A 19,606-nucleotide genomic window follows, 5' to 3' on the forward strand; every position below is an offset into this window, starting at 1 on the left:
TAAAATTGGGAGAACACTGAAAATGTCTGAACTGGAGAAGCTTCTTGGATGAGAAGTGAAATATCTTTAAAGTAAAACAAGAAATCCCAGTTGCCTCTTGAAAAAGCACCTTTGGGTTCCCTTCACTCCTTTAGCATTCCATCCATACACGCTTGTAAAACATGCTCTATTTTAATTCAGAAAACACTTTTTATGTGTGTGAAATTGCATCACATTGCAATTACATTGCATTGAAATTGCAGGCTTGGAGGTTTCTACCATGTGTACCAGAACCAGAGGTGACCAGTTCTACAGAACCAGTAGTAAAAATTTTGAGTAGTTTGGAGAACCGGCAAAAACTACCTCTGAATGGAGATTTTACAGTATCCTTCCCCTGCCACACCCACCAAGCCACGCCCACAGAACCAGTAGCAAAAAAAAAATGGAATCCCACCACTGATCAGAATGTGCCAATAGTTGAGGGTGGGGTGGAGGCTGTGGTCACAGCCTATTGCCTTGCAGCTGCTAGATTAGAAAAAAGCATTAGAATATAGATTAATCTCCCGAATGAATGAATGAAAAGAACATGCATGGAACACTCCGCTTCAAAAGAGAGAAAGAACAATTAGACTGCAAAGAGTCACAGAAATGTAATGAGAAGCATAAAAAAAATGCTTAATGGAATGGAATGAAGGAGGCTGCAGATGAGAGGAAAATATATATAAGAGAGTGATGGCAGCCAAAGTTAAGATGAAAGAAAGATAATGCATATTATATAGATAAAGAAAAATGATAGTTGCAAATAATATATCCAAAGACAATAAGGATTGGTTAAGATTAAAGGTGAAACAAACTTGCAGAACCATTTTAATATAAATAAAAAAGGGTTTAAGAAAAGGGTGAAGAGGGCTAAACAAGAAGTCTTGAATGGGATTAAGAATAAAAGCAACAACATTATTTGCGGTGAAATTTTTAAATGCTGGAGGAAGCTTTGCAGAGTTTTGCATGGGGATGATAGCAATGTTTCAAAAAGTGGAATTAAAATAAAAGCTGTTGTCCAAGAAAAATAATAATGAAAAGGGAGTTATTGATGCTGAAAGAATGTTAAAAGGGCAAGATTGCAAAATTTCTCAGTTATGAGAAATTTTAAAATATGAAAGCTCATGGAATTGGTTAAAGTGGGCAAAGATGCATCCATGCCTGATGATTGGAAAAATTCCATTATTCCTTTGCACAAACAAATAAGCAAGTATGCAAAAACTATAGGTGGTGGCTCAGTTTGCTAAGTATGACACGATGAAGGGTATTTCTGGAAAGCTTTTTTATAGGTCTGATTGAAAGAGTACAAGAGGTTACAATAAACAGAATTTGGGAAGTGCAGTACAGCTTTTTCCTGATTGAATATTTGCCGCCTATGTTGCAGTTCAAGGTGACTCAAGATTATTGCTTTTAGGAAGTCACTGAGGAATGTATGAGTGAGGAAAGATAATCAATTGCACATATAAAAGAAACATAGAATGAAAGGAATAGTTTAAATTGTGGTATGTTTTGTGCTAATATGGATTAGCTAGGGGTTAGTTACAGAGTATAATCAAAGCAGTGCACCGAAGGAAGTAAAGTGTCCGTAAAAATAAATAGAATGCCTACTAAATGTTTGCTCCAAGAGACCACAGCTAACCCATAGTCCTTTCAGGAAGATAATGATGACACTTTTATTTTATGTGGAGCATGAGTGTGAGTTGGTATTTACTGGGCTGCTGTATTGTTCTCACTATTTTTTGGTGGTTTTATTATTTATTTTTCTTTGTTATTTTAGCATGTTTATCTAAAATCCTTCCTATGGTAGATTCTGAGTTGTAAGGAGTTATGGATTGTTTTAGCTATCTTTACTGATAATAAACCACTATGCACGGAATGCTGATTAGGGCAGGATATAAGTATGGTAAAAAGATAATTAAATGAGTTACATACAGACTTTAAAAAAAACACCGCTAAGGAATTTTCTGTTCACAATGATGGACTGGAAATGGCTACAGACTGTCCAAATAAGCAGGGCCTCTGCTGCAGGAATTATAGACAAATGTTTTTGTAAGTTCTTGTACTTAGAAAAACAAAACATGTGCTTTTAAATGGTTAAAACATGGAATGCTTTTTTTAAATGGTGAATGTGTGGTGTTTTGTTATCATGCCCAAAGACGCTGGGTATAAGGAGTTTGAAAAGCAATCTTTAGCAGCAGCAAAAGGGTTTGACTAGTAAATTATAGCTTTTTAACTTTCTGGATTATAAACTGACAAGAAAGAAAGAAAGAAAGAAAGAAAGAAAGAAAGAAAGAAAGAAAGAAAGAAAGAAAGAAAGAAAGAAAGAAAGAAAGAAAGAGGAAGGACGGAAGGAAGGAAGGAAGGTGGCAGACAACAAAAATATGTATGACGCAAAAAAGAAGTCTAGTTTTTGCCTTCTGCCAATTTCTTGTCTAAAAGATAGCTTATGAATATCTTGATATTGCAAAGTGACTGCACTGTGTTGTAAAATTCTGTTGAATAATACCTATGAAAATCAGACATGTATTGCTTTTTAAAAGAAAAAGAACAACCAAAAACAACCCCCCCCACCAAATCACATCCTGTCATATCCTCCTTCTGTCTTTTGTGAGAATAACAAAAATAACAAACGTGCATTAAGATTGCCTTTTAGGGAAGGGTGCCAATTTTCCCTTATATATTTGCATTTCAGATCTGTTCACATACTTGTACTTTTCAGGTTTAGGGCAGCAGCTTTCAACACTTACAGTATATGCTTTCTTAATAGTCTCAGACAATAGGAGGCAAGAAATGAAGCAGAAAGACAGCGTAAACTACCAAAAATGTGTCCCTCACTAGCTGGCAAGCCAATATGAAAATGGTTAACATCAGTTTAATGCATTTGGTATTTTCTAATCTACTATATAGTTTTTGTTTTGTTTTTTAAAAGGAAGTATTATTTTTATTATTATCATTAATAGTTTTTTTGTTTTTTTTAATTTTTTTAACATACTCTCCCTTAGAGTTGATAAACCACTACAATTTAGCTACAGAAAATATCCACCACGTAAAATATTGGCGCTATTTAGATGTTATACTGAAAATATGGAACCCAATCAATGAAATCCTACATAGTGTCCTATTTCTACAAGGTTTGCACCTGCAAACCTTGCAAACCTGTGAAACAAACCCTTTATTTTTCTCTTTTGAAATCTGTATGTTGACTCATATATGGAAGATGGCCTAGGCTGATGTTTGTAAGCCTCAGCCATGTTTCACGTGCTTAGTTTCCTATATAACAAAAAATAAACTTCATTAGCCAGTTGCAATGTCACCAAGGGCAGACTGATAATTCTTGTTTCATTTTTCTCTCTTCATAATGCTTATTTCCCACCCTCATATAAGACTATCAGAGGTGGTATTCAGCAGGTTCTGACCAGTTCTGGAGAACTGGTAGCTGAAATTTTGAGTAGTTTGGAGAACTGGCAAATGCCACCTCTGTCTGGCCCTGCCCCCATCTATTTTCTGCCTCCCGAGTCCCAACTGATCGGCTGGGTCTTCTTTTGTTGCCCCGCACAGGACAACAGAGCTGGAAAGCAGGTTAGTGGGGTGGGGAGGGAATGGAGATTTTACAATATTCTTCCCCCAGGAGTGTGGAGGGTATAGAGATTTTACAGTATCCTTCCCATGCCAAGCCCACCAAGCCACGCCCATCAAGCCAAACCATGCCCTTCAAGCCAAGCCATGCCCACAGAACCAGTAGTAAAAATTTTTGAATCCCACCACTGGCGCATACTCACATTTTTGGCTCTGCACTAGGCGAACTGGTTGTTACAGTATGTGCAGTCCACCTCTGCTTTGTAATGGGCTAAAGCAAGCTATTACAAACAGGCATTTTGACTTCTTTTAACCAACAATAGACCACTCTCTTTCTACCAGCATTTACATTCCAAAATATTTTCCATTTATTTTCCATTTTTAATTAACTTTCAATCAACGTATCGCAAATTCATCTATTATCTATCTATCTATTGCCATTTGTATATAATATGTTAATGTTCATCCCACTTTCCATACTACATGCAATTACTTTGTCTTTGACATATTAGTTTTCAAATCTATACTTCATATTGTATCATACAATGTCTAATATTTTCTGCAAATCAAGTTCTGAAACAATGAAATGGCACCATCTGCATATAGGAAAGACACATGCACGTTTATGCTCTTATCCAACAGACCTTTAGTGTTACCATAAGTGTGCTTTACATATTTATCCATAAGTGTATTAAAGAATCTCAGGGATATTATACATCCCTGTTTTTCTCCCTGATCAGTGCTGAACCATTTCCTAACTTTGCCATTTATTTATTTGATTCCACATTTATCATATTCAGCAACAAGCCTTGAAATATACATTCTGTACAGCAATTTGTGCTCATCTATTTTATCAATCATTTTCTCTAATCAATAAACCTGCTCACTAGTGGTACACGCAAGGACTGTCCACAGGCCACTAAACATACCATCTCAGAAATGTATTTGGAAAATTCATGTACTTATTAACTTTATAGCCCACATTTTTTTACAGAAGCTCAAAGTAACACACACAGAGCTTCTGCTGCTATTTTCTCCTGCAACAACTATCCTGTCAGGTAAGTTGATCCAAGAAAGAACAACTGACCAAAATCACTCACTGAGCTTCTATAAATGACATATTTAGCTGAAATAGGATTTGTTGCAATCTGCAGGACTAATTTTCAAAAACTCTTCATATGAATTTCTGTGGTCCAAGACTTCTCATTCCCCAGTAAAATATACAGTAGAGACTTTTGAGGCTGTTTCCTGTCTCTAATTCTACCAGACCACTGTGATGGTCTTGAGGCAGGCATGTTTTCTTGTTTGGAAGTTTTAATCTCCAGTTTGCAGTTCTTCTGGTGGGTAGCTGAGTGCAGAGAACTTTCAATCAAATGGTGCTGGTTAGAAATAAGTTATTACTCTTCCCAAAACACAAATCCCTGATAGCATTTCAATGTCTGTCATTGTGAGAAGTGCTGCTCTCCATAATGACTTTTGTGCCCCTCCCTATTCAGCTAGCACATGGGCTATTGAGAGTTGGGTGGCTAGAGCCATGTCTCTTCAAGACCAAACTTATGAAAAGAAGTACAACCAACCTTAGAATTGACAGAGTATACTGAAATGGCAAATAGCTTCTGCCTTTTGGGATAGGCCACCAACAGCGCAGTAAAAGAACAAGCAGTCAAGAAATAACCCTACAGACTAGACCTCAACAGGGTAGCCATGAAGGCCTTAGAAAAATATCCAGATGCCATGATGTGATTACACCCATAAAAATCACAATTATGGAAGCCATGGTATTCCCTGTGACACTCTGTTGAAGTGAAACTTGACTTGAAGAAACAGGACAGGAAGAGTATTGATGTTTTTGAATTTTGGTATGGGAGAAGAGAATCTTATAGATGGCCAAGAAAACCAGGAAATGGATCATCAAACAATTGTCTATAGAGATCCAAGTTATGGTTGTCCCCAAAGTGCTTTTTCAAGAGGCAACAGGACTTTCTGGTTTTCCTTTGAAGACATTTTGCTTCTCATCCAAGAAGAGAGGCTTCTTGGAGGAGAAGCGAAATGTCTTCAAAGGAAAACCAGAAAGTCTAGTTGCCTCTTGAAAAAGCACTTTTGGGACGATCGTCAAACAAATCTATTCAAAATTCTCACTCCAGCCACAAATGACTGCTCTCAAACAACCCTAATTTGAACCCATAGTGGCAAGACTGAACTTTCTGAGAAATACTGTAATGCTGGGAAAGGTGGAAGGAAAGAGAAAAGGATCATTGGGGAGCTGGAAGGACCCAGTTACAGTGCCATGGGTGTACTGTTTGAAGATCTGAAAAGCCAGATTTGTGTGTGTGTGTTGGACTTGATAACATGCAATTAATTATTTCAATTTTAAAATAAAATCAAAACACTTGAAGGTTATATTTCTGTAATGTTTATACCACCATAACTCTGTACACTTATGCCAACTAAGCAATTCGGATAAAAGCAGAAGGTATTAATTTGCAAAGGTTTCAGCGCACTCTACTGTTGGTTGTCAAAACCCCACTTGCTTGCTTTACTTTCTGGGTTGGGCAATTTATACACCTGATGTGGCCGAACTACAATTCCCAGCAGTCCAGGCGGCTCGCCGGCAAACACATATTGTACAGCGGCAAATTTGGAGTTCTTGCTCTTTCGAAATCATCCTTCGTTTTTTGCAAACTTGCAATTGCCTCAGTTTTTGAAAACGTGCATATAAGTCCGCGCCGAGAGTGTCTTCTATTGAGACCGAAAGAGATTGGCTTTGATCTTGGTTACAACCTGAATCAGTTGTATCAGCTATTCTCTTAGCGCAGCTACGATTTGCATTTGAGATCACACAACCCCAAAGTTAACTTTCTCATCCCGACTTCATATAGCACACTATAAAGATAATTGACCAGGACCAGGTTTAAAAATGGAGAATATTTTTTTTTAAAAAATCTTCCTGTCTCCTTGAAAAACCATTGTAAATCTCCCTACTTACGGAAGGATTGTCTTTTGCTTCATTTTTAAGTCTATGGTCAAAACCGCCTCATTGCACTTCGGTCTGTGAGTGGGTGAGAGGATGTCTTTACCAGCGCATGCGCACTCTGTTCAAGAAGCCAACTCTGCTGCCTGTAAGTACTGTAAGTCGTGTAGCTTAGCCGGTGTTGGTGGCGTCGGAGGGTCTTCTCGGATCTTCCTGCTTTTCCAAGGCGGGACCCGCGAAGGGAAGTCCCAACTTACGTGGGACAGGAAGCCCCGTGGCGTGAATAACTGGCGGGTGGTGATGATGGTGGTCAGAGAGGAGGGTTGTGCCGAGTGGGAACCCATTTCTGTCCCTGCTTTCAATCTCACACCCTGTTTGACAGGCTAATCTTTGCGGGGAAATCGAGTTGCTAAATCTCCCTTGCTGATGCCAGCAGGGAAAAATGACAAAGGGTTGTGACATTTCCAAATCTCGAGAGATTGATTGGGCACAAACGTTCGTGCACTGAAGCCCACTTTATCAGTCATGCATCTCTGCAGGGTTTTTTATTTATTTTTTATCTTTATTTGATTTGATTTGTCAATCGCTTACAAGATAATAGGTATAAGCATAAACATGAGTAAGAATACAGGAAATAGGTACGAATAAATGGGGACAATAGGACAGGTTAGGCACATATGCACGCCCCTTATAGACTTCTTAGGAATCGGGTGAGGTCAGTAGTAGTTTGAGGTTAAAGGAGTTGGGGGTAGACTTGAGGATGTAACTACAGAGTCGGGTAGTGTATTCTAGGCATTGACCATTCTTGCTGAAGTCGTACTTTCTGCAATTCAGTTTGAAGTGGTTTACATTGAGTTTGTATCTGTTGTGTGACATTATATTGTTTATTTTATTTATTTATTTTTGTCAATTGCTTACAAGATAATAGGTATAAGTAAAAATATAGTTATGAATACATGGATACATATAAGAAAAATAAAAAAAATAAAAAAGAAACAATAGGACAGGTTAGGCACGTTCGTGCGCTTATGCATGCCCCCTACAGACCTCTTAGGAAAGAGGTGAGGTCAGTAGTAGACAGTCTAAAGTTAAAGTTTTTGGGGGTTTGGGGAAGAAAGCACAGAGTCAGAGTATTCCAGACATTGACCACTCTGTTGCTGAAGTCGTATTTCCTGCAATCAAGTTTGGTGCGATTAACCTTGAGTTTGTATCTATTGTGTGCTCCTGTGTTGTTATGGTGAAGCTGAAGTATTCATTGACAGGTAGGACATTGCAATGTATGATTTTATATACTATACTTAGATCGGACCGAAGGCATAGTTCAAGGTTGTCCAAGCCCAAAATCTCAAGCCTGGTGGTGTAGGGTATTCTGTTGCAAGCAGGAGTGTAGTACACTTCTCATGAAATACTTCTGGACTCGCTCAATTGTATTAATGTCCGATATACAGTGTGGATTCCAGACTGAAGAGCTATATTGGAATATTGGTCTAGCAAAACTTTTGTATGCTCTAGTTAGCAATTTGATATTTCTGGAGGAGAAGCTTCGTAAGATTAGATTTACAACTCTTAATGCCTTTTTGGCAATGCTGTAACAGTGAGATATAGCGCTTAGGTCATTTGATATGAGAACTTTTCTTGGCAGTGTTGCAAAATGGATTGAGGAGGTGGGTGGGTTTCGACTTCCAGTAAAGCAGCCATCCAAGAATAGAATGGAATGGGGATAGACTTGGAAGGGACCTTGGAGGTCTTCTAGTCCAACCCCCTGCTTAGGCAGGAAACCCTATACCATTCCAGACAAATAGTTGTCCAATCTCTTCTTAAAAACTTCCAGTGTTGAAGCATTCACAACTTCTGGAGGCAAATTGTTCTACTGATTAATTGTTCTAACTGTCAGGAAATTTCTCCTTAGTTCTAGGTTGCTTCTCTCGTTGATTAGTTTCCATCCATTGCTTCTTGTTTTGTCTTCAGGTGCTTTGGAGAAATAGATTGACTCCCTCTTCTTTGTGGCAACCCCTGAGATGTTGAAACACTGCTAGTCCTTCTTATCATTAAACTAGACATACCTAGTTCCAGCAACTGTTCTTTATATGTTTTAGCCTAATAATCTTTTGTTGCTCTTCTCTGCACTCTTTCTATTAATGCCATCCCACCTCACTCCACGCTTTATTAAATATGCTCAAATTGGTATTTAATAGTCCTCTGGCTATTTTTTTTTTTTTTAAATTCTTCAATTACCTCTGTTTACCCTCTTTCCATTTTTAGATGAGTGATTCTGAATCTGGCCATGGATCCAAGTGCTGCCCAAGGAGAAAAAAGCAAAGTCTCTGAGACCATGAAGGCAAAGATTGAGAGGAACCGTCAGCGGGCTTTGATGCTTAGGCAAGCTAGGCTGGCGAACTGGCCCTACCCTTCTCCTGGCGAAGGTTTGCCGTATCCTGTTAATTGTGTTATATATGGGGCAACATGACAGAGCTCCTGTTAGTTTGTGTACTTTACAAGGAAGTCATATGAAGAAGGTGATGTAGGGAAGTTCTTAAGACTTTCCCTAATAAGTTGTACGTTCTGGGAAATTAAACAGGCTTATTGTAAAAAGGGTCGCCACCTTCTTTTGTGGTGAGTGCACAGAGAAGCTAAGATGGGGTCCCATAATATTATCTGCTTTACTAGGCCTTTCATTGGGCTTATCACAGCCTGCATTCATGCATAATAAGGAAGAATGTTTGTGGAACAAACTACATTGAAGGATATTTTATTCAAATCTCAAGAAAAAGTTTGCATTGGCTTAATGCTAGGTAATACCAAGCCAGTGGTATTATATTATTAGCAGGATGGGCCAACCCAACCAACTGTGCTTCATTCAGTGAAGTGTAATTACCTAAACAGTGGCTTAATGAATATATGGACTCACTCATATCATCCCAATTTGTTTTGTAAATTAGATCTGTTGCATCACAGTTTGAGGTGGATACGAGATGTGCAAATGCAGGAGTGGGATTCTACCGGTTCTCTCTGGCTCTGTAGAACCGGTAGCTCTGAAGAGCAGCAGACATAGAACTGGAAATCATAAATCACCGAACTGGTAGTTACATCGGTTGGATAACACCCCTGTGTAAATGTATATCTTTCTGGACCAGGGGTGTCAAACTCAATTTCATTGAGGGTCGCATCAAGTTTATATTTGACTTGGCGGGGGGAGTGGGCATGGCCATAGTGGGCGTGGTCAGCTTGACATCACTCATGTTGGGGGGCCTGTGGTGGCCTGAGTGCTCTGCTCTGCCAGTGAAAATGGTGCTTGGGAGGGCCAGGTGTGGCCCTCCTGAACTCTGTTTTCACTGGCTGAGGCACCGTAGGTCAATCCTTGCTGTTTCCAGGGCAGCCCTGTGGGCCAGATCTAAGCACCTGTGAGCTGGATCTGGCCCCTGGGCCTGTTCTAGACTGTGGTCTAAAAGTATTGAAGTCTTTCAGTGTCTGAAAGTACACTGCTCAAAAAAAAATAAAGGGAACACTTAAAAAAACACAATGTAACTCAAGTCAATCACACTTCTGTGAAATCAAATTGTCCACTTAGGTAGTAACACTGATTGACAAGCAATTTCACATGCTGTTGTGCAAATGGAATAGACAACAGGTGGAAAGCATAGGCAGTTAGCAAGACATCCCCAATAAAGGAGTGGTTCTGCAAGTGGTGACCACAGACCACTTCTCAGTTTCTATGCTTTCTGGCTGATGGTTTGGTCATTTTTGAATGCTGGCGGTGCTTTCACTCTAGTGGTAGCATGAGACAGAGTCTACAACCCACACAAGTGGCTCAGGTAGTGCAGCTCATCCAGGAGGGCACATCAATGCAAGCTGCGGCAAGAAGGTTTGCTGTGTCTGTCAGCATACTGTCCAGAGCATGGAGGCGCTACCAGGAGACAGGCGAGTACATCAGGAGACGTGGAGGAGGCCGTAGGAGGGCAAAAACCCAGCATCAGGACTGCTACCTCCGCCTTTGTACAAGGAGGGAAAGAAGGAGCATTGCCAGAGCCCTGCAAAATGACCTCCAGCGGGCCACAAATGTGCATGTGGCTGCTCAAATGGTCAGAAACAGACTCCATGAGGGTGGTATGAGGGCCCGACGTCCACAGGTGGGGATTGTGCTTACAGCCCAACACCATGCAGGACGTTTGGCATTTGCCAGAGAACACCAAGATTGGCAAATTTGCTACTGATGCCCTGTGCTCTTCACAGATGAAAGCAGGTTCACACTGAGCACATGTGACAGACGTGACAGGGTCTGGAGATGCCGAGAACGTTCTGCTGCCTGCAACATCCTCCAGCATGACCCGTTTGGCAGTGGGTCAGTAATGGTGTGGGGTGGCATTTCTTTAGGGGGCCACACAGCCCTCCATGTGCTTGCCAGAGGTAGCCTGACTGCCATTAGGTACCCAGATGAGATCCTCAAACCCCTTGTGAGACCATATGCTGATGCAGTTGGCCCTGGGTTCCTCCTAATGCAAGACAATGCTAGACCTCATGTGGCTGGAGTGTATCAGCAGTTCCTGCAAGATGAAGGCATTGATGCTATGGACTGACCTGCCCGTTCCCCTGACCTGAATCCAGTTGAGCGCATCTGGAACATCATGTCTCACTCCATCCACCAATGCCACGTTGCGCCACAGACTGTCAAGGAGTTGGGGGATGCTTTAGTCCAGGTGTGGGAGGAGATCCCTCAGGAGACCATCCGCCACCTCATCAGGAGCATGCCTAGGCGTTGTAGGGAGGTCACACAGGCACGTGGAGGCCACACACACTACTTAGCCTCATTTTGACTTGTTTTAAGGATATTACATCAAAATTGGATCAGCCTGTAGTGTTTTTTTCCACTTTAATTTTGAGTATAATTCCAAATTCAGACCTCCATGGGTTGCTAAATTTGATTTCCATTGATAATTTTTGTGTGATTTTGTTGTCAGCACATTCAACTATGTAATGAACCAAGTATTTAATAAGAATATTTCATTCATTCAGATCCAGGATGTCTTATTTTTGTGTTCCCTTTATTTTTTTGAGCAGTGTAGTTTATATAATCAATGTTATAGAGTCATTTCAAAACAAAGTCATTTTATTTATACAGGTGCACAACTAAATTGTTATTTTATCTTTCCAGGCAGTTCAAAAGTTAAAGTACCTTCAAAGACGATAGATACAGGAGGAGGGTTTTTTCTGGAGGAGGAAGAGGAAGAAGAGACAAATCGACACCAAACTGGGAAAATTGTGCATCCTCCTGGTAATTTGTGCTTTATTTTGATAAGTGTCTGAATAAGCAACACATAGGGAATTTTGGTTGAAAAGAGCCTATGTTTTTGCTGAACAGCTGTGTGTCCATACTGATGTAGGCAGTATTCTAGGTTCAACATTGGTTACATAAGAATATAGATTTGCTAATTTAATCCAAAATTGACTGAGGATTAAAGCAAATGTGGATGGAGATAACACATCCAGAGTTTACCGAATTGGAAAAAATTGCACTATAAAGTCAATAATTTGCTTAAAATGATTCTGGGCAGCATACAATGATTGAAATCGAAGTTACAGAACAATAACCCATGTTATCCAAGGTAAAGCATATCATAAAACCACATCAACAGCACAGCTCGCCTAACCTGGAAAAGTAAGTTAGTTAGAACATATTAGTTCCAATAAGCAGTGCTTATTTTTTCTTAAGGTTTATAGACAATAAAACACAATGAAATGTCATTTCCAAGATTCCAAAGCTTAATTTTGTTGTGTGTTTGTATTTCTTGTTATTGTTATTTTACTATTTTGGATAAATTTAACAGCCTGAATTGTTGTTATTGTGCTTCTGTTCTTATTTTAATAGGTCCAGTATTAGAATTTGATTATCTGATCTGTGAAGAATGTGGGAAGGAATTCATGGACTCTTATCTCATGAACCATTTTGACCTGGCAACATGTGATAATTGCAGGTACGGCAATTTTGTTTTTGTACTTTCAAGTCAGTCCTGACTCCTGGCAACTGTAGATTAAGAATGACTAAATAAGTGGATTTAGTGTTTAACAAATGGTTTCATTTTGTTTGTATTGCAAACATTTCTAGCTCGGTGTAAAAAATAAATATTATAAACTCAGAGTCAGTTGGGGTTGGGCAGCATCAAATCAATCGATTAAAACTATTATGACATTTAAAAAGGGATAATCCAAAATGAATAATCAAAATATTTTTAAACGTATACCAGCACCCTAAACGTTGGTCATATGCATATAATGCAAATGAATAATTTTAAACCCATACATTTTAACAGAAACTGAGTGTATGATGTTATATCACCTTTTGCAAGAATATATTCAATTGAACAACACAGTGACATTTATTTTATAAAGTTGTATGTAGAAAGTCTAAAAGGCTGAAATCTCAAACATACACACATATTCTCTCTCTCTCTCTCTCTGTATATATGTGTGTGTGTGTGTGTGTGTGTGTGTGTATCTTTGGTTATTTGGGTTTTCTCCCGCATAAGATTGGAAGTATCTAGGCAACATTTTGATGAAGTCTCATTCATCATCTTCAGGCTTGTGTGTTCGGCTCTGTGCTTCTCAGAGAAAACCTGAATAAGCAAAGATCGCGGGAGAAAACCCGAATGAGCAAAGATCCACATACAAATACCCACGAGAACCTCAGAATATATATATATATATATATATATATATATATAGAGAGAGAGAGAGAGAGAGAGAGAGAGAGAGAGACAGACAGACAGACAGACAGACAGACATATATATATAGACACACACATACACGTACACACACAATATACACATTCTCTCTATACACACACACACATATATTTGTATATATATATATATGTATATATGTATGTATGTATGTATGTATATATGTATATATGTATGGCATTCAGCTTTGTTCGGGTATTTTCCCACGTCATAGTAGTTGTGCTTTTAAAGCACAACTACTATGACATGGGAAAATACCCGAACAAAGTCGAATGCCATACATATGAGTACCCACGAAAACTTAAGAATGAATATATATATACTCTGAGAAGCACAGAGCCGGAGACAGAAGCCTGAAGATGATGAATGAGACTTCATCGAAACGTTGCCTAGACACTTCGAATCTTACGCGGGAGAAAACCCGAACAACCAAAGATCCACATACAAATACCCGCGAGAACCTCAGAAAACATATATATATACAACACACACACACACACACACACACACACACGCATACATATATACATACATACACATATATATAGTATATTATGTTGTCTTTATACATCATACATCATTGTGGACATGTTTCCAATGATAGTTTAGTACAGATACATATAGAAATTTGAGCATGACCAAAACAGATTTAATAACTGTAACATGTAATAATCCTGTTGATTCCTGTGGGACTAATTTAAAGTGTTGAACCTAATTACATGGCACTTATGCATGCACATTTGGAAAATATTCCAAGTGAATCTTACTTTCTAGTAAGTGTCTTTAGGAGTCCATTTTAAATTGTCAAATGTGTGCTTATTTCTATTGAGTGGAATGCTTAAAGATAAAATTCAGATTACATTGTGGTTGCATTGATACTTAGGATTAATTCTGTGCATGCTTAAAAATGATTTGGAAGAAGTGTTTGACTTCACCCAAGCATACTTTTTAATGTTCATTTAATGTACCCCTTTTTATAGGCTTCCACACAAGCTTGAAAAAAGATGTGATTTAAATATTCTGTTCATTAAAGTTCTTTTTTTCTTCAGGTTCATGTGGAAGTCGGAAAAAAGAATTGTGTTTTTATGAAGTTTGAAGCTCTTTTTCTAAATCATTTTCAAGGCTTTTTTTTACACAGACCAACTTGATATTCGGTGTGGTTATCTTGTAATATGTACCACTGAACATAAAAATACAAAGTTAAGAATTAGTTTAGCTAGTGGGGTAACATGTATATTATCTGACATCTGCAAATACATAGAATGCATTTTCAGTTTGAATTGGGAATCTCATTTCAGAGACGTTGAAAACAAACATAAACTCTTAACAAGAACTGAAGCAAAGCAAGAGTATCTTCTCAAAGACTGTGATTTAGACAAGAGAGAGCCAGTGCTTAGATTCATTCTGAAGAAAAATCCTCATAATCCACATTGGGGTGATATGAAACTTTATTTAAAACTACAGGTAATTGAATCTTGTCCTCTTAATATTTTTCTTCCAAAGATATGACTTTTTTGCATTCTAACAACATTTCAGTTTTTCTCATGGTGAACGTTTAACTATTTGATCCAACTGTCTCGATTTTTGTTGTCGTTGGTAGGTTATGTGGGAGCTGAATTATATCAGAATGTGCCTTTCTACTGAGGGAAGGCCTTTTGATTCAGTGTAGTTTTCTATCAATAGGGGAGAGAAAGGAAGGGAAGGTTGTTTTGTAACCTGAAAAATCTGTTCTAAAAATTTGGGGAACCCTTTGGAAGAGGGCAAATGGTGCCAGTTGAGATACATCATTACAGATAAAGGGAAGGATTCATTTACTATTTCCTAAAAAAAAAAAAAAAGAACAGGAAAAACCCTTCAGCCTCTGTGCAACTAATCTCGTTGCTACTTGCCACGATTGCCATGCAGTTTCCCACAAGCATTTCTATTGTAGTATTGTCAGAAGGCATAAACAGGACTGCTTCTTTGTATGAATTGCCATTCTTCAAGGAAAAGAACACCTTCTTCAATAAAAATAACCCTTTCCCCAAAGATACTGAATGAAAATACTGTAGTGCTAAGTGAAGATAGCACTATATTCTGTGCAAAAAAGAACTAGCTGAGAACAAGAGCCTTTGTTTGTTGGTACAGCAGCCAGCACAAAGACGGGGCTGGGACGTTACTTTGTGTATAAGGTTTCTCTTGAGATGGTCTCTTCTCCCAGGGTTCTCCAGGGGGCAACACATACAGAAAACCCTTTGTTACCAGCTAGTTTGGCTTTTGTAACCCAGATACAGTAGCCCTAGCCTAACTGATCTATTTGTTTCCAGTCCTCTAAATTTTACTCAAATGATGCTTGGCATTTACAGGTAATTAAGCGCTCCCTTGAAGTTTGGGGTAGTGAGGAAGCATTAGAAGAAGCTAAAGAAAATCGACAAGATAACAGAGAGAAGATGAAACAGAAAAAGTTTGATAAAAAAGTTAAAGGTAGGTTACAAGTATTAGTTGAGTGATACCAGTAAACCTCCCTGTCCCTCTTGTTTTTAAGATCGAAGGACAACGTACTAGTCTACACAAATTAGCTTTATTTAAAAAAACAAACATTCCTGGAGTCCACTTAGACCCAATATATTTGACTCAAAAGTAAAAATGATGGGTTGACACAACTGTTCATAGTAGAGCTTTTTAAAGTGCCTTTGAGTCAAAATTGACTCAAATATTTCAGAAATGGTTCACCATGATCTGTTTCCCTTGGCTGAATGAGAGTGATCCAGCTCAGTGGTCCCCAACCTTTTTTATACCACGGACCGGTACAATCCCTGGACCGATCCACGGACTGGTACTGGCATCAGCACGCACGACCAAGGCAAGGCGAACCGAGGAACCAGCCAGCCAGTCGTCCCCCACTTCTCCCCGCCACCTTCAACTCCTCCTTTGTACCTTCTCGTGGTCAATGGGCTTTACGGGCTCTTTCTTAATCTCCTCCTGAGTAACGCGAGACTCCACCGCCATCAGGACAGCTCTTCGTTCGAAGCCCCCCCCCCTTCGATGAAACTAAGGCGCGAGGATTCCTTCAGCACCCAAACACCGCTTTCCAACTGATGACCAACAAGCTCACCCGAAAGCACTTTCTCAAGCACCGTTGAAACAAGATGGCAGTGCCCAAGCAAAATAGGTGGCCCGGTACAGAATGATCCACGGACCGGGACAGTCCGTGACCTGGTGGTTGGGGACCACTGATCCAGCTGACTTTGTGCCTAAATCAAACTAGAAGTCAGTTCTCTTATTAGTGCTTACCTTTAAAAAAAGAAGACAAGGAAAGCTAACTGGGCAGGAGGGTTGGAAGGTAGGAAGGATGGCAGAATTGTCAGATAAATTGGAATTCTGCAAGTGGCCAACTCCTAGTGATAGCCAGTTTTATTACACTGATCATACTCTTGGTGACTGATGCCCCCACAGGCTGAAAGATTAGGGACTTACTCTATGAAATCCAGGGAAAGAGTTACATTCTTTTGGTTCTGCTTTTTATGCTATCTTCTAATGGACTTTAAAATTCACTCTAGATTCATTCCAAGTCCATCTGTACGTTCGCTTTCAAAAACAGAACATTAATGAAATCATTAGGATTTAGACACTCATTCAGAGCACATACGGAGTGTCAATGGGGATTAATTTATTTTACTTATGTGTGACTGTGTTTTAATTATTGTGCTCCTTCTACTGTATTAGAATTACGGCGAGCTGTAAGAAGTAGTTTATGGAAAAAAGACACAAGTATCCATCAACATGAGTATGGAGCTGAAGAAATGATAGGTGATGATATGTACAGAAAGATCTGCAGCACGTGTGGTCATGAATTAACCTATGAAAAGATGTAGTACAGCTTGGATTTACATTCGATGCATTTTTGTATTCAAGTGTTTATATAATTGATCACATTCTTTGTGACCTATTTTGCATACCCTAACCATTATCCAGAAATAACTGAAAATTATGTAGAAAAAAGGCATAATAATAATCCTTTTATAAAAATGTTACATTTATTGAATAATAAAAATATTTAACTGTATAATACTTACACAGTTAAATGCTTATCTGTATCACTGCATGCATTCTTAATGTTTTTCATATATATCTACAGTAGTTTGTGGGTTAGAAAAAAAAAACACTTTCCAATTTGAAGGTCATACATATACATTATAGAATATAGAGAAAAGAAAGCACACCCTTGCACTTAGTTCTACCAACTTTATCATTGTGGAGATAGTGGCTGCATCAGAGAACATTTTCAACTAGGGTGAAAATGGGTGGTTTGTGCGGTTTTGATTTAGTATTATTTAAACGCAGTCACAGATCTGTAACCCCCCAAACTTCAAACTGAGCTATGGATTGCCATGGAGAATGCTACTGGGAGGATTGAAGATTTGCTAGGAATGTACAGCCGACCAAGTTAGTTTGAGGCCCTGTAGGCTAGTGTCCCTACCTATCCCTATAGGTAATAAAGGAACACATATTTTGAGGGAAAACATCTGGGCCTTGCATATGTTGGTAAATGAATAGACCAGGGGTCCCCAAACTTGGCAACTTTAAGACTTGTGGACTTCAACTATGCTAGCTGAGGAATTCAGGGAGGTGAAGTCCACAAGTCTTAAGGTTGCCAAGTTTGGGGACCTCTGGAATAGACTTTAGCAGTCTCTGAACTTGCTTTCATTAACTGGCTGGATGACATTAGCTGTTTGTTGTGCTGTCTTGCCTAGTAACAATAAATGGGAATACTAAGAGCCCAGCAATTCAACGCTGAGCTATATTTCTACTATAAAGAAACAGGCCCTTAAGTAACTCAAAGTTTCTTACTTGCAAGACTTTGATAAGCATATTGGCAAAGCCAGCCTTTATCTAATGACTTGGCTTATCAAATTTATGAGTAAACACAAATAAATAAAAAGAAGCACAACAGCCCTGGTTGTCTTCTTGGTCTTGGCCAATGAAACAAAAATACTCTTTCTCCAAAGTAATCAGACAATCTTGAGCTATGGAAGGCAGATCAGGCTAGCTGATAGCTTTTATTAAGTCCCTTAATGCAACTTATATCTGCATTATAAACAAGCAGCACAGATCGTTGCTTCAGTAATTCAGTTTGCTTCTAGTCTGTGTGACCCAAAATAAGCACACTGGACCAACGTAAAAAAAAAGTGTTATAATTTCAATTATGTTTCACACAACCATGATCGTTCATTTTGATAGCAAACATACCCAAAAGTTTTTCGCAGGCTTGGCCATTTAAATATTTGTATATTTGAGGCTTCGGTTTCTTGTGAGCTTTGAGCATTATCACCAGAAAGGCCATCCTACAGACAGATTCATATGTTTTTAGACTCGTTTCACATTATTATGGAACCCCTTGAATAGTATGCAAGAGGTAAACAAAGAATGACGTCTATTTATTGTCTTCTATTTTTTTAACTTTTATACCGTACAAAAGGGATGCTATGGCAGTCAACATTCAATACATTTCAAATTCAGAAATGCACACATTATCCCATTCCAAACATCCCGGAATCATAACTAGCAAAAGGCCCCTACTACCGAAAATTTGAGCACTGTGTAGCTTATCTAGCACAGCATACTTTCAGATTGTTATTATTTTTCCTTTCCTTCCCATCAAAGCCTTAAGTTTAACAAGATGAAAATAAGTCCTGTGCAAAAAAAACAAAAAAACAAACTCAAGCCTGGAGTGCACAAAACTGCTGAAATATAGCCAGTATGTGATGATCCAATTCTGCTGTAAATAGAAGGTTCTCCAAAGTCAGCATGTATTGTTGGATGATCTGATGATGCTGCAGACACAAAACAGCATTTCAGTTGAGCTTGGAAATGACATAGCATGTTAAATAAACCATCTTTTTAAAAGTTCTTGTTTTAAAAGTATCTTGTTTCTACTTGCCAGCTGTGGCTTAATATTGCAAGTTTGATTTGTATGATATGGACAGCACAAATACTGCCGTGTTTCTCACAAAATAAGGCCGGACCTTATTTTTTTTTGACCCCCGAAAAAACGGCTAGGCCATCTTTTCTGGGTTGACTTAATTCCCCCCCCTTGCATCCTTGGGTGGGCGGGCAGCGACAGCTTGGATATTGACCTCGGCGTTGGTGGGGCACTTCGTATTGGGAGACCTTCTGCCACTGTTCCTTTCCCTTCTCCCTTGCTGCCGCGACGTTTAAAGCAACGCTGCGGCGTTTAGCACAGCCATGTGCAGTCAGCCAGGGCTCCTTTCTGCAACCGTAGCCCGGCGGAGACACTCAGCTTCAGGCGCTCCTGTCGCCACCTTC

General features: G+C 39.1%; 2 protein-coding genes across 8 annotated transcripts in view; one reads left to right on the forward strand and one right to left on the reverse strand.

The window, feature by feature from the left end:
• The first annotated feature begins 6,616 nt into the window (after positions 1 to 6,616).
• Positions 6,617 to 19,189, forward strand: XPA (XPA, DNA damage recognition and repair factor). Of its 5 annotated transcripts, none has more exons than XM_026712654.2 (7): positions 6,617 to 6,713; positions 8,828 to 8,988; positions 11,715 to 11,834; positions 12,429 to 12,534; positions 14,599 to 14,764; positions 15,646 to 15,763; positions 17,006 to 19,189. In XM_026712654.2, exons 2-7 carry the CDS (start codon positions 8,850 to 8,852, stop codon positions 17,152 to 17,154), a joined length of 798 nt encoding a protein of 265 aa, XP_026568439.1. In that variant the 5' UTR covers positions 6,617 to 6,713; positions 8,828 to 8,849; the 3' UTR covers positions 17,155 to 19,189. The 5 variants fall into 5 exon arrangements, with proteins under 5 accessions (XP_026568439.1, XP_087782454.1, XP_087782456.1 ...); XM_087926328.1 differs by having other exon boundaries at positions 6,692 to 6,722; XM_087926330.1 differs by lacking the exon at positions 6,617 to 6,713 and adding an exon at positions 6,720 to 7,827.
• LOC113444082 (nuclear cap-binding protein subunit 1) overlaps positions 17,298 to 19,606 on the reverse strand; it is a 29,753-nt gene continuing 27,444 nt past the window's right edge. For all 3 annotated transcript variants that reach the window (XM_026712645.2, XM_026712647.2, XM_087926323.1), the window contains one exon: positions 17,298 to 19,113. In XM_026712645.2, coding sequence (XP_026568430.1) covers positions 19,000 to 19,113 — 114 coding nt within the window. In that variant the 3' untranslated portion in view covers positions 17,298 to 18,999. The remainder of the gene's footprint in view (positions 19,114 to 19,606) is intronic.

This window comes from Pseudonaja textilis, chromosome 2 (assembly GCF_049901715.1).
Source record: "Pseudonaja textilis isolate UNSWEBS1 chromosome 2, rPseTex1.2, whole genome shotgun sequence".
NCBI lineage: Eukaryota > Metazoa > Chordata > Lepidosauria > Squamata > Elapidae > Pseudonaja > Pseudonaja textilis.

Excerpts from the sequence above, each read along its gene's own strand:
- XPA (XM_026712654.2), top strand. The coding sequence starts at position 8,850 with ATGGATCCAAGTGCTGCCCAAGGAGAAAAAAGCAAAGTCTCTGAGACC. Across the intron at positions 8,989-11,714 it reads CTACCCTTCTCCTGGCGAAG|GCAGTTCAAAAGTTAAAGTA; the intron begins GTTTGCCGTATC and ends TTATCTTTCCAG. Across the intron at positions 14,765-15,645 it reads AACTTTATTTAAAACTACAG|GTAATTAAGCGCTCCCTTGA; the intron begins GTAATTGAATCT and ends TGGCATTTACAG.